The 12,797-nt window shown below is 40.9% G+C and overlaps 1 protein-coding gene across 7 annotated transcripts in view; it reads left to right on the plus strand.

Annotated features, from left to right (window-relative positions):
* The first annotated feature begins 2,031 nt into the window (after positions 1–2,031).
* The window catches only part of parp4 (poly (ADP-ribose) polymerase family, member 4), a 140,713-nt gene continuing 129,947 nt past the window's right edge, over positions 2,032–12,797 (plus strand). For 2 of the 7 annotated variants that reach the window (XR_006311927.1, XM_043691882.1), the window contains exons 1-4: positions 2,032–2,413; positions 5,071–5,203; positions 10,615–10,798; positions 10,971–11,037. Coding sequence is in view for 4 of the 7 variants with exons in the window: in XM_043691882.1 (XP_043547817.1) it covers positions 5,078–5,203; positions 10,615–10,798; positions 10,971–11,037 (377 nt within the window). In the remaining 3 variants the exon portion in view is untranslated. The remainder of the gene's footprint in view (positions 2,414–5,070; positions 5,204–10,614; positions 10,799–10,970; positions 11,038–12,797) is intronic. The other 5 variants (XR_006311929.1, XR_006311928.1, XM_043691878.1 and 2 more) reach the window with 3 other exon arrangements.

The raw sequence follows: 12,797 nt of genomic DNA on the forward strand, positions 1-12,797 counted from the left end.
GGGTAAGAGATTACTGTTCGATACTTCTTTTGATGACAGGATTTATCTTGATTCGGTAGGAGTCCCTAGGGGAGTGCCTGATGAATTCAAGGCTCGTAACCAGATTGCAGCAGGCTTTGAGTCAGCTCTCTTTTGGTGGGTAACAATTAATAAAAATGTAGATTGGATAAATTACATTTTCTATAATCAACAGCGATTTATAAATTATACAAGAGATGCGGTTAAAGGAATATCAGAACAGCTTGATGCGACAAGTAGGATGGCATGGGAGAACAGAATAGCCCTTGATATGAATTTAGCAGAAAAATTCATGTGTGTGATGTTAGGAGGAAGCTATTGTACCTTTATTCTTAATAATACTGCGCCTGATGGTTCAATTACTCGGGCCTTACGGGGATTGACTACTTTAGCAGAGGAATTGGCTGAGAATTCAGGAGTAGACACATCTCTCACGGGATGGCTTGAATCCTGGTTTGGAAAATGGAAGGGGATGGTGGTTTCTATCTTTACTTCCCTGATAGTAGTAGTCGGGGTATTGGTGGCCATTGGCTGTTGCGTCATACCCTGTATACGAGGGCTCACCCAAAGACTGATTGAAACAGCCTTGATGAAACAGATGCCCCTAAGAGGGAATCAGACAGAGGAACTTTATCGGCTAAATAATGAGGAGATGAGTGAAACTAAGATGGATGAAATCTCTGAAATGATGCTTGCGAATTTTGGGAACGATGTTTAAAAAAAAAGACAAGAATGCAGAAGATAACAAAAGGTAATCAAAAGAAAAAGGGGAAATTGTGGGATATAGGTGAATTAATGTTGTTTCTGCAAATTATAAGTTCTGATACAGAGTAAATGAATTCACATTAGTCTGTGATTGTTTCTCAGCTAGGAGCTGAGTTAGCAAAAATGGGAACTACATAGAGGAAGTATGTTAGCATGAGACGTGATTACAGAACAATGGTAGAAATACAGGCACTAGATAAAATGCTGTGAAGAGAGGCCTGTATAAACATCTGTTTTCCCACTCGTATGGGGACACAGGAACAAACCCCAATTAAAAGGGCTTAGTGATAAGATGCTGTGAGGGGCAGCGCAGATGGAGGGAGTCGATAATGGTAAGCAAAGGATGGGATGATGTCAAACAACCTTATGGGAGCCAGAGATAGGCATTTGTCACGGACAAGGCCGGATAAACTGAAGTTGTGGGATCAGTCTTAAGGAAAAGAGTGACGTAAGCGGAGGAAGGGGCAAACAATGAAATAAGAAAAAATATGGGGATTCAAACGTATAAATTTTGAGAGTTTGTTGGATTTGATGTGTATTTGTCATTGTCTTACCTGGCATTAGACATTGCACCCACTTGCAAATGTACAAATAAAACGGCACTACTAGTTCAGATTTTTGGTCTTGGACTGAAATTATTGAAGTGAGTGAGCTTTTTTTCTCAGAGTGGTGCTGGAAAAGCACAGCATGTCAGACAGCATCCGAGGTGCAGAAAAATAAAACGCAGATGTTCCTTCTCGCAGAGTGCTTTAGGGAACATCTCTGGGACACCCGCACCAATCAACCCCACCACCCCGTGGCCGAACATTTCAACTCCCCCTCCCACTCTGTCGAGGGCATGCAGGTCCTGGGCCTCCTCCATTGCCACTCCCTCACCATTCAATACCTAGAGAAAGAACGCCTCATCTTCTGTCTCAGAACACTTCAACCCCAGGGCATCAATGTGGACTTCACCAGTTTCCACATTTCCCCTCCCCCCAAATTACCCCAGTTCCAACCTGCCAGTTCAGCACCATCCTCATGTCCTGTCCTACCTGCCAATCTTCGTTCTACCTATCTGTTCTGCCCTCCTTTCCGACCTATCACCTTCATCCCTACCTCCACCCACCTATTGCACTCTTAGCTACCTTCTCTTCAGCCCCATCCCCTTCCCATTTATCTCTCCACCCTGGTGGCTCCCTGTCTCATTCCAGATGCAGGGCTTTTGCCTGAAGTGTCGATTTCCTGTTCCCGGGATGCTACCTGACCTGCTGTGATTTTCCAGCACCATTCTAATCTTGACTCTGATCTCCAGCATCTACGGACCTCATTTTCGCCTATTATTTGACCTGCTGGGTTTCTTAAGCAATTTTTGATTTTTGCTTGTTCCATTATTTGACTGTTTGTTTGGTCGGTGTTTGCAGTATGATGATTCAACCATTTATCCATCCTTGCCAGCGTTTTTTTTTCATGATGTTCCTACATTGGGTTGATCCGGTTGCAGAAAAGACGAGTTGACATTACATCCGGGACAAGGGAGAATTCCCTGAATTACCAACAGAGGATGAAGGCATTTTTGTGATTTGTTTCACATCCTAATATCTGATATTAAAAAAATTATCTGCCTCAACCGCGACGAAAAGTAGTCAAGGTAAGACATCACAATTTTAAATTTGCTGGACGTCTTGAGAGCTAAATATAAGATGGCACAGAGAGAAGTATTAATTGCGATATTCTGTATCCGCCCTGATTTTGTGGCTACTCGATCGACATGCAAAAAAAAATCGAGTGAAAATCTAAAATTTTTTTTAGACAAATTCCTCTGTCTCATAATTTTAAAAAGACTGTACCTACAAAAGGACTTGTTTCCGATAGGGTACATAAACCGTTTATTGTGCTGTTGCAAGGCTTCCATCTTCCGGTAAATTGTTTTTATTCAGTCATGGAAAATAGGCGTTGCTGGCAAAGTGCGCACTTATTATTCCTACCGAATTGCTACTTTCCAGAATCGCTCCAGTCTGCACTGAAAGGGGGCGGCAGAAAGCTACCTGTAGTTTTGATAAAAATCACACAACACCAGGTCATAGTCCTCGTTTATTTGGAAGCACTAGCTTTTGGGGTGCTGTTCCTTCATCAGGTGGTTGTGGAGTATAAGGTCCTAAGACACAGAATGTATAGCAAAAGTTTACAGTGTGATGCATCTGAAATTATATATTGAAAAATACCTGGATTGTTTGTCAAGTCTCTCATCTTTCAGAGTGGCCATGTTGGTTTCAGTTCTTTCATATGTAAACCCAGAACTTTTTTTTAAAGTTACATTTTCTCAAGTGAATTTTAATAACCGGTCCCATGTCAGCTCAGATAATGCATTGAAGGTGTGAGGTGCCCTGTGTAAAGCTGTCTGTGCCCCAGTGTTTAGACTGATTCTCTTATGATGCCCACATATCTTTGAGGAGAAAGTGAGGTCTGCAGATGCTGGAGATCAGAGCTGAAAATGTGTTGCTGGAAAAGCGCAGCAGGTCAGGCAGCATCCAGAGAACAGGAGAATCGACGTTTCGGGCATAAGCCCTTCTTCAGGAATTCCTGAAGAAGGGCTTATGCCCGAAACGTCGATTCTCCTGTTCCCTGGATGCTGCCTGACCTGCTGCGCTTTTCCAGCAACACATTTTCAGCTTCCCCATTATCTACCCACCTAGCATGCACACAGCACAGGGGGAGACAGACAGTATTGGAATAGAGAATACAACTTAATAAGTGGAGTTACAGTAAGAAATGAATCAGAATTACTATGCATTGATGTGATTTCACAGAATATGGTTGATTAAAATTGCTGAGTTACTGGTGTAGATTGTCCCATGAAATTATAATGTGGCTATAATGGAGATGTGGCTCAAAGAAGTACTGAACTGGACATAAAGTACTGCTGGTACCAGCTGTTCAAAAAGGGTACGGTAAAGAAATGGTTGTCAAAGTTGGTTGAGATCATTGTAGTGCTACAGAAAAAAACATACCTCAGATGGTTTAAGGATAGAACCACTTGGCTAGAACTAAGGAACAAAAAAGGCTGTAACTACGTTGAGCCTCTACTGCGTGGAAGCACGCCATTTGATCCATCGAGTCCATACCAATCCTCTGAAGAGCATCCCACCCATATTCCTTTAACCCTGCATTTCCCTTGGCTAGTCCACCCAGCCTGCACATCCCTGGACACAATGGGCAATTTAGCATGGCCAATCCACTGTAACCTGCACATCTTTGGATTGTGGGAGGAAACCGGAGCACTCCAAAGAAACCCACACAGACTCAGGAAGAAGATGCACACTTCACACAAACAGTCACCCGAGGATGGAATCGAACCCGTGTTTCTGGCGCTGTGAGGCAGCAGTGCTAACCACTGAGCCAGTGGTGAATGCCAATCTCCATATTCATAACAAAGTTTGCATTGTTTCAATTTATGTTGTAATTATATACTCCTGCCAGTAGTGGTGCTCAGTTATAGAAACAGTAAAGAAGTGATATTTTATGAAGAGCATAAGTGAAATATCTCAGGAAAGGCTCAATGAACAGTATTGTTAAAGTTTTGTTACATGACTTTAAACTTGGAATGTAGTTGGGTTATGGGGAAAAGCTGGAAAGTGGAGTTGAGTGTTGTCACATCAGCCATGATCTTATTGAATGGAGAAGTAGACTGGGTAGGTTGAGTGCTCGAGTTCTGCGTCTTATGGTCTTCTAGTTTTTAGTTCAAAATAGTGACACCTTTTTATTATTGGACACTTGTGTATTTGAAAAGCAAACAAAAGCTTATAGTGAATCATAAGATCATGAATCATCAGAGACATTGACTTTTGAAGTCCTATTTGGAGCCACCATTTAATTATAAAATGAAGCTGAAGACCTGTGCCTTGAACGATACTTTATCTGGTGTTGATATGTAGCAAAGCTTATGGTGAGGCGCCCTGGATAGTGAATACAACAACATCTTGTCTTAGTTGACTTACTATAAGTTATGCTTCCATACCATCATGCTTCCAAATTTGAATAAATTTCCTGGATAGCTTAAAACATATCAGGGATTAAATTGGAGTAAATGTTAAGAATGCAATAGAAAGTTGCATTTAAACTTTGTTCTATCTCCTGTGAACAAATTTTACCAAAAAGCTTATTTATGAAATAATTTGTGCAATATTACTACCTACTGTAATAATTGATAATTTTAGAATAATACTTTGTAGAGTTACAGTTTTTTTTAAAGATGTTAGTTACTGTTTGATATAAAATAATTCCAAAGAAATTGAATTGTTTGGGCAGGTATACCATGGCCATATTTACTGACTGTGTGGTGGTTCTGAATGTGAAGGAGTTGCCAGTAAAAGAGAGAAATAAGTTGAATACTGCTATCAAGAACAATGATGGAATAATAGCTTATGTGGTCAATCAACAGGTAAGACTTAAACACTGCCATATATGCTAATCTAGCATAGAGGCTGTTGCGGTGCAGTGGTAATGTCCCTTCCTCTGAGCCAGGAGGCCTGATTCAAGTCTCACCTGTTCCAGAGGTGTGTAGTAACATCTTTGAACAAATTGTTTAGAAATATCTTTAAAATGTGTTATGCACTTAATGTCAGATAATTCTTTCTTGTCTGTCCTTTTTGGAGTAATTGATGCAAAGTTACTATTTCATTCAATTGGTTAATTTAAACCCCAAAGCAAGATGTGTTCTGTTCATCAAGCATTATGGTAACCTATAATTTGTAATTGCAGCAGTGCTGAAATAGGACTTGTGGGTACATGATGTTTAGTCACAATACAGACAGTAGTTATAATTTAGTAACGGAATGTTCATTTCTGCAGCAACTAAATTGTGCCATGGTCAGTGTTATGAGCCATGACTAAGATCAGAACTAGTAACTTTTTAGTGGCAGAAGAACTAGTACCTCAGAGGACATCAGCTGCATACAAGCAAAAAATTATTTAGTAAGACTACTTGTGTTTCCTTTAAGGAAGATGTAGTGATTGGAACCAGGTTGACCTCATTAGACTATGAGGTCATTAGCCCAGGTTAACAACTTCTTTCAATCAGGAAAGTCCTGGCTGATCTATATAACCAGGAGATTTATTTGTCTTTTCTCCCTTGTTTAAGGAAGATATTTGCATTTTTTTTATTTCTTTATTGGTTTTGTTTGTTTTTTCCTTAAAAACATATAACTGGGAGATTAGATCCCCTTCAGTTCAGGCAACTGACTCCAAGCTGACTGTATGGTGTACAAGTATATAAAGGGTGACTTGGTGACGGGATACCGGCCTTGGTGCAAGGCAACAGGAAACCTCCATGTATTCCCCCCTAGTATTGTGGCTCATTGTTCATTGACACTGAAAATGGAAGATTGTTATGTGTCACTGCCAGAAAAGGAACAGGATCAGGAAGAAAAGAATAGCACTGTGAACAACCTGCTGTTGGGCAAACCACCACTACAAATGTGTAACAAAGAGACAATAGCTTGAGGTTAATAATGAAAATGTGATATTAAGAAATTGCTGAAAAACAATTTTTTGCTGCAACACCTTTGTGAAAGCAATAAGGCAATTGTGAAAACAAAGAAGGATACAAAAATAAATGGCTGGTTGAATTAAGAAAAATCCAAATATCTTTTTTCAACACATTTAAAGAGCAAGAGAAAGGCCAACTCTTTTGACTCAAATGTGACAGCTATATTGTAATATGCGTGGGTGCAAAAGATATGTGCAGATTCGAACTGAGTATTCTTTTTCTTCTGTCTTCACAAAACAGGTATGATGCAGACATTCTAGTCAAAGAGAAGGTGGTATGAATTATTAGATAAATTAGGGGTGGCATGGTGGCACAGTGGTTAGCACTGCTGCTTCACAATGCCTGAGACCCCGGTTCAATTCCCACCTCAGGCGACTGACTGTGTGGAGTTTGCACAATTTCCCCGTTTCTGCGTGGGTTTCCTCCCACAGTCCAAAGATGTGCAGGTCAGGTGAATTGGCTATGCTAAATTGCCCGTAGTGTTAGGTGAAGGGGTAAATGTAGGGGTATGGCGGGTCAGTGTGGAATTGTTGGGCCGAAGGGCCTGTTTCCACACTGTAAGTAATCTAATCTAATCTAAATTATGTAGATTCAAAAGGGAAATACCTGGACGGACTGACCACCTTGTAGGTGGATAAATCATGAGTGATGGATTAATTATATCCTAGGCTGTTTTTAAAAAGAAGAAGCTGGGAGGAAATAGCAGATTCAAGCAAGTTACCAAAAGTACAAGTCTGCAAATATACATTATTTGCAGACTATGTGAGGGACAAGTCAAATGTTATAGGCTGGTTATCTGACCTTTGTAGTGGGCAAATGACTGGAATCTGTATTGAGAAATAGGATTAACTGTCACATGGAAAGGCCCAGATTAATCAGGGACACTCAGTAAGATTTTAAGGGAAGATCTTGTCTCACTAACTTAGTTTCCTTTTGTGGAAGTAAAAAGGCGGATTAATGAAGGTAGCACAGTAGATGTTGTCTGCAGGCCTTTTAGTCAGGCATTAGAAAGACAGTTTCCAGTGGTGTTAGTTCTCTTCCTATTTAAGATATATATTAATAATTTAGCCTTAAATGTGGGAGGCACGATTGGGAAATTTGCAGACTGCACAAAAATTGCAAGGTTGTTGATAGTAAAGAGATGACTGTCAAATGCTGGAAAATATGTGATTTCAGTTGAGTGGAAAAGTGGTAAATGGAATTCAGTTCAGAGAAGTGAGGCTATATGCCTGAAGGCAAAGAAAGGGAATAAACAATAAATAGGAGAGTATTGAGAGAGCTGGAAGAAGTGATAGACCTTGGAATGCATGTCCACAAGTCCCTGAAGGCCCATGTATACAAGGTGGAAAGAAGAAATATGGGATGTTTTCTTTCGTTGGGAGATATTGAATATAAGAGCAGGGATGTAATGTTGGAACTGTATAAAACATTGGTTAGACCATTGAGGTTTTGCATACAGTCCTGGTCACAACATCACAGGATTGCTCATGAGAGAGTACAGAGAAGATTTACAAGAAATAATCTGACACCAAGTAACCCACTTCATAACTTCCCAAAGCCTGTTCACCATTTACAGTGCTCAAATCAGGAGCATTATGGAACACTGCCCTCTTGCTTGGATGAATGCAGCTCCAAAAGCAAGAAGGTTAACACCATGATAAAGCAACCAATTTACTTGGTACCACATTCTCAAACATTCACTTCCTCCAGCACCAACACATAACAGTAGCAGTGTGTATCATCTACAGGATGCCTAGTAGAAATTCTCCCAAGACTCTTTTAATCCTATGAGCACTGCCCTCTAAGTGGCAAGGGGAGCAGTTAACTGGAAACTCCATTACCTGCAAGTTCCCCTCAAAACCACTTAACATCCTGACTTGGAAATATATCACCATTCTTTCTCTGTCACTGACTCAAAATTCTGGATGTCCTTCTTAAACAACACTGTCTATCTACACCAAATGGATTGCAGTGAATCAAGAAGATAACTCACCACCACTGACTCAGGATGGGCAATAAATGCAGACCCAATCAATAAGGCCAAATCCCTGAATGGATAAAAATATATCTTTGAGACTTTAGGGGTGAATGATTTGGCACACACTGTCCAGTTCAACACCATTCCACAAGAAAGCTGGACTGTGTACCCCTAGGATGGTGGAAGTATTAGGGGCAGCAACATACATGGGCATGTTAGTCCTTGTACATGCAGAGGAGCCTGGTTTCCAATTATTTCAGCAATCCTTGCTATTGGATAAAGAATCTTTGCCAGGACTTTGAGGCAGTCAGTGGGCATTGGCCTACCCGTGTTTAAAAGAATTTGCGCCCAGTGAAGTTTGGGACCTAGAACATCAGGGCCCTCAATGGCGACCCCAATAAAAACAGTCTTGAATATCATAGCCCAGGAACTACAGCATGATAATATTGACATCACTACCCTAAATGACACATGGCCGAGACTGTCTTTTAGAAGGATAGGTCTGAGGATTAATGTCGAGTCCAAGGGGTTGGTTTCGCAGATTAAAGAAAAAAACTAGTTGGCTGCCTCACTGAGTTCCTCATGTGGGAGAAGCATACGCCTTATGAGGCTGTTCTGAATGCAGAAACAATATATCATCTGTATGGCAACCTCCAACTCTAGATCAGAGGAAATTCTATTCTGGCCATGATCAATCATTGTTACATGTCCAAGAGGGAGACAAGCTGATTCTCATTTATTACTTCAATGCCAGAGTTTGGAGGGACACAAACCTTTAAAAAAGCATTATTGGTAAGGAAGATGGAGGGAAGAGTCCTTGTCCTGATGAAATGTCTCGTCATAACAAACACTACTTCATAAGAGAGAAAAATATAAGATCTCATGGCAACACTCTCATTCTGAATATTGACATGTACTTGATTTCGCTATTGTCTGAACAAGGGACTGGAAAGATGTTCACATCACCACATGACAGGAGCAAGCAACCGCTGGACCAGCCACTGCCTAATCCAGTCTTCATTCTTCATTAGTTTGGCCAGAAATGTCAGCAGCAGTAGAACCACTGTCTCTAGAAACAGAATGTTGACAAATTTTAAACATTCTGTAAAGAAAACCCGCAGTACCTAACAACAATAAATGAGGACTACAGAATGTGCAGATCACCTGGTCAGCCCTTCAATCTATCATGAAGAGTACCCGCAAAGAGAGTCTAGATCTCTCTACGAGGAAACTGGCTTGGAAAGCATGACCAGGATCTCCAAGATGTATCAACTTGTAAGTACAAGGCTGCCCTGGATACCAAAACCTGACCGAATGAAAACAGGTCCACAAAAAAAAGTCGAGATCCAACAGAAAATGTTAAACAACAGATGATTGTGAAAAGAATTTTGGAAATTGAGCAAGTCACTGACAGCCAAGTAGATTCTTTCGCATAGTCAAGTCTGTCCATAGCCCAAACTTCCAAACGACTACTTCACTGAGAGCTAAGAATAGTGTAGTGGTGCTCATCTAGCATAACTGCAGCTGACATGAGCCCATCTGACAGCTGAGAATCAATACGTCTGCCATTGTAGATGAAGTCCTCACCAAAAACTAAAATACGACAGAGAAGTGCTCTTGGCATGAATGCATGGCTCCAATCTCCCTTATCTGGAAGGAGGAGAGCTCACCAATGAATCTCTAAGATGCTGCAATTGTGATTACCTTTTAAGAAAGGAAATAAAACCAATTGCAGTAATTACAGAGGGGCCATCATGCTGACTACTAGTCAACAATCACGGTAATCCTCAATCATATGAGATTTAAATCAATCATTTTTTTACTTTGAGCCTGCCCATGTCTTGACCTGAGAATCCTTGAGATAGCAGAAGATTTTCAACCATTTCCAAGTGATCAGGTCAAAACTAACAAAGTCTATTCAAAGAGAAGCCAGTCAGAGAACCCATGCCCCAGCTTGTACCCTCCCTGCAGGTTCTCCAGTGAATGGACACGATTCCTATTAGCGCAACAGAATTCCAACTGCCATTTTAGGTTGCTGACCATTCATCAGAACTAGATATAATTTTACTCCTGCATATGTATACATAAAAATATGTTCCAATTTCCATCATATGCGCAATGCATTTTAACTGTGCCAGTATTCTCTCATTTCCCCAATTATAACCCTCCACAATCCTTGGTGAAAATGTATAATCGAATATTTAATAGATAACAACTTACCTTGTTACTGAAATATTCTTGAAACCTTTGATAGTTTAATATACTGGTCATGATCATTTTCAAGTGAAATTGCTTCTGAAAACAGTCTTTTTCTTTAAATTTACAGTGTACTCACGTTATCACTTCAGACCTCAATTCCTTGAGTTCTTGCAGGCTGAAAGCCATTCAGAAATATAATATTCCTGTTGTAAATCTGGATTATGTGCCTAGCTGCATTAAAGAAGGTAAACTTTTGGATGTCAGCTGCTACAAACCAAGTGAACCAACATCTCGTACAATTGATAGTGATGGTAAGTACACTGTGAAAACTGGGCTACAAGTATGACTGTCCATATTGGCATTAAACTGGTAAAATTAATAATAAATTGTTGCAACCTGACTCAAATACAAGTTCTTTCTTTATGAATATAAAAGTACATGAACAAATACAGACATTTTTATCCTGAAAATTTACATCAACAGCAACAGAGGTGCAACTGAACTTGGAAATTCCACATGACAAGATGCAAGATGATGCAGAAAGCTTTCGGTATGTTAGTTTTGTAAAAATTATTTTATAAAATGTGGACACTGTTTAATGGACCAGCATTTATTGCCTTTTTTGCCTAATGTCCCTAATTAACATTGGGATGGTGGTGGCGAGCTGCCTTCTTGAACCACTGCAGTCCATGAGCTGCAGGTGTACCTGCAATGCTATCAGGGAGGTCAAAGATTTTGACCCATTGTCTGTGAATTTAATATTGATACAGTTTTCACATTAGGGTCGTGTGGTTTGAATGGGTACTTAAAGTTGTGGTTTTCTCATATCTGCTGCCTTCTCAATGGTAGAAGTAGCAGGTTGGAAGATGCTGTCAAAGGAGTCTTGGTGAGTTGTTGCAGTGCATCTTGCGTATAGCAAAGAAAGATGCCACTGGACATTGGTGTTGAAGGAATGACTACTTCAGCTAGTGGATGGGGTATCAAATCAAGCAAACTGTCTTGTCCTAGATGTTGGGGTCAAGATTAGAGTGGTGCTGGAAAAGCACAGCAGGTCAGGCAGCATCCGAGGAGCAGGAAAATCGACATTTCGGGCAGGAGCCCTTCATCAGGATCTATGATGAAGGGCTCCTGCCCGAAATGTCAATTTTCCTGCTCCTCGGATGCTGCCTGACCTGCTGTGCTTTTCCAGCACCACTCTAATCTTGACTCTGATCTCCAGCAACTGCAGTCGTCACTTTTGTCTTGTCCTAGATGTTGTTGAGTTCACTTATCAAGGTAGGTGGAACACATTCCATCACATTCCTGACTTGTGTTTTATAAATGAGAGATAGGGAGACAGCAGTTGAATTATTTGCCATAAAATTCATACTCTCAAATCTCCTCTAAAAATTTTGATAACCGAATTCTTCTTTGAAACCCTGCACCACAAATCTGGTTGTGCCCCCATCAGGGGGCACTTTTCTCTGCATGTTCATATGTCTGGATAGGCTGTCCTCTATCTGGTACCTCTGTGTATTCTCCAAATTCTTACCAGCTCTCCAACTCTTTTTGTTTGGCAGCCTTTATCTACTTGTAATTTGTTTGTAGGTCCTTAAACTTCTTCATCATAAGGGTTTTTATTTCTCATGATATTCCCAACCTGTTCCATTGCCATCAATTTTGTACAAAGAATGATCTTTACTCGCTCTTTTAACTTGTTTGGGACTACAAGATCTCACCCCCCCCCCCCCCCCCCCTCCCCCTATGATCAGAACTATTTTCATAATTTTATGATCTTTTCCTAGTACTATGTTCACTTCAAAGTCCGCTTTCATAATTGATGCTGCTTTTTTTTGTCCTTCTACATCTTTTCTCTCATTTTGCTAATCCCTGCCTGTTCAATTTCACCATCTTCTCTTTCCAAACATACACCTCTTCCCACCCTACATCCTGCAAAAATGCCATCCCGTATTCCCAATTCCTCCACCGTATCTACTCCCAGGAAGACCACAGAACACATCAGATGGCCTCCTTCTTTAGAGATCGCAATTTCCCTTCCCACGTGGTTAAAGATGCCCTCCAACGCATCTCATCCACATCCCGCACCCCCGCCCTGAAACCCCACCCCTCCAACCGTAACAAGGACAGAACCCCTCTGGTCCTCACTTACCACCCTACCAACCTTCGCATTAACTGCATCATCTGCTGACATTTCCGCCACCTCCAAACGGACCCCACCACCAGGGATATATTTCCCTCCCCACCCCTTTCCACTTTCCGCAAAGACTGTTCCCTCCATGACTACCTGGTCAGGTCCATGCCCCCCAACAA

This window comes from Chiloscyllium plagiosum, chromosome 6, assembly GCF_004010195.1.
Source record: "Chiloscyllium plagiosum isolate BGI_BamShark_2017 chromosome 6, ASM401019v2, whole genome shotgun sequence".
In the NCBI taxonomy this organism is placed as follows: Eukaryota; Metazoa; Chordata; class Chondrichthyes; order Orectolobiformes; family Hemiscylliidae; genus Chiloscyllium; species Chiloscyllium plagiosum.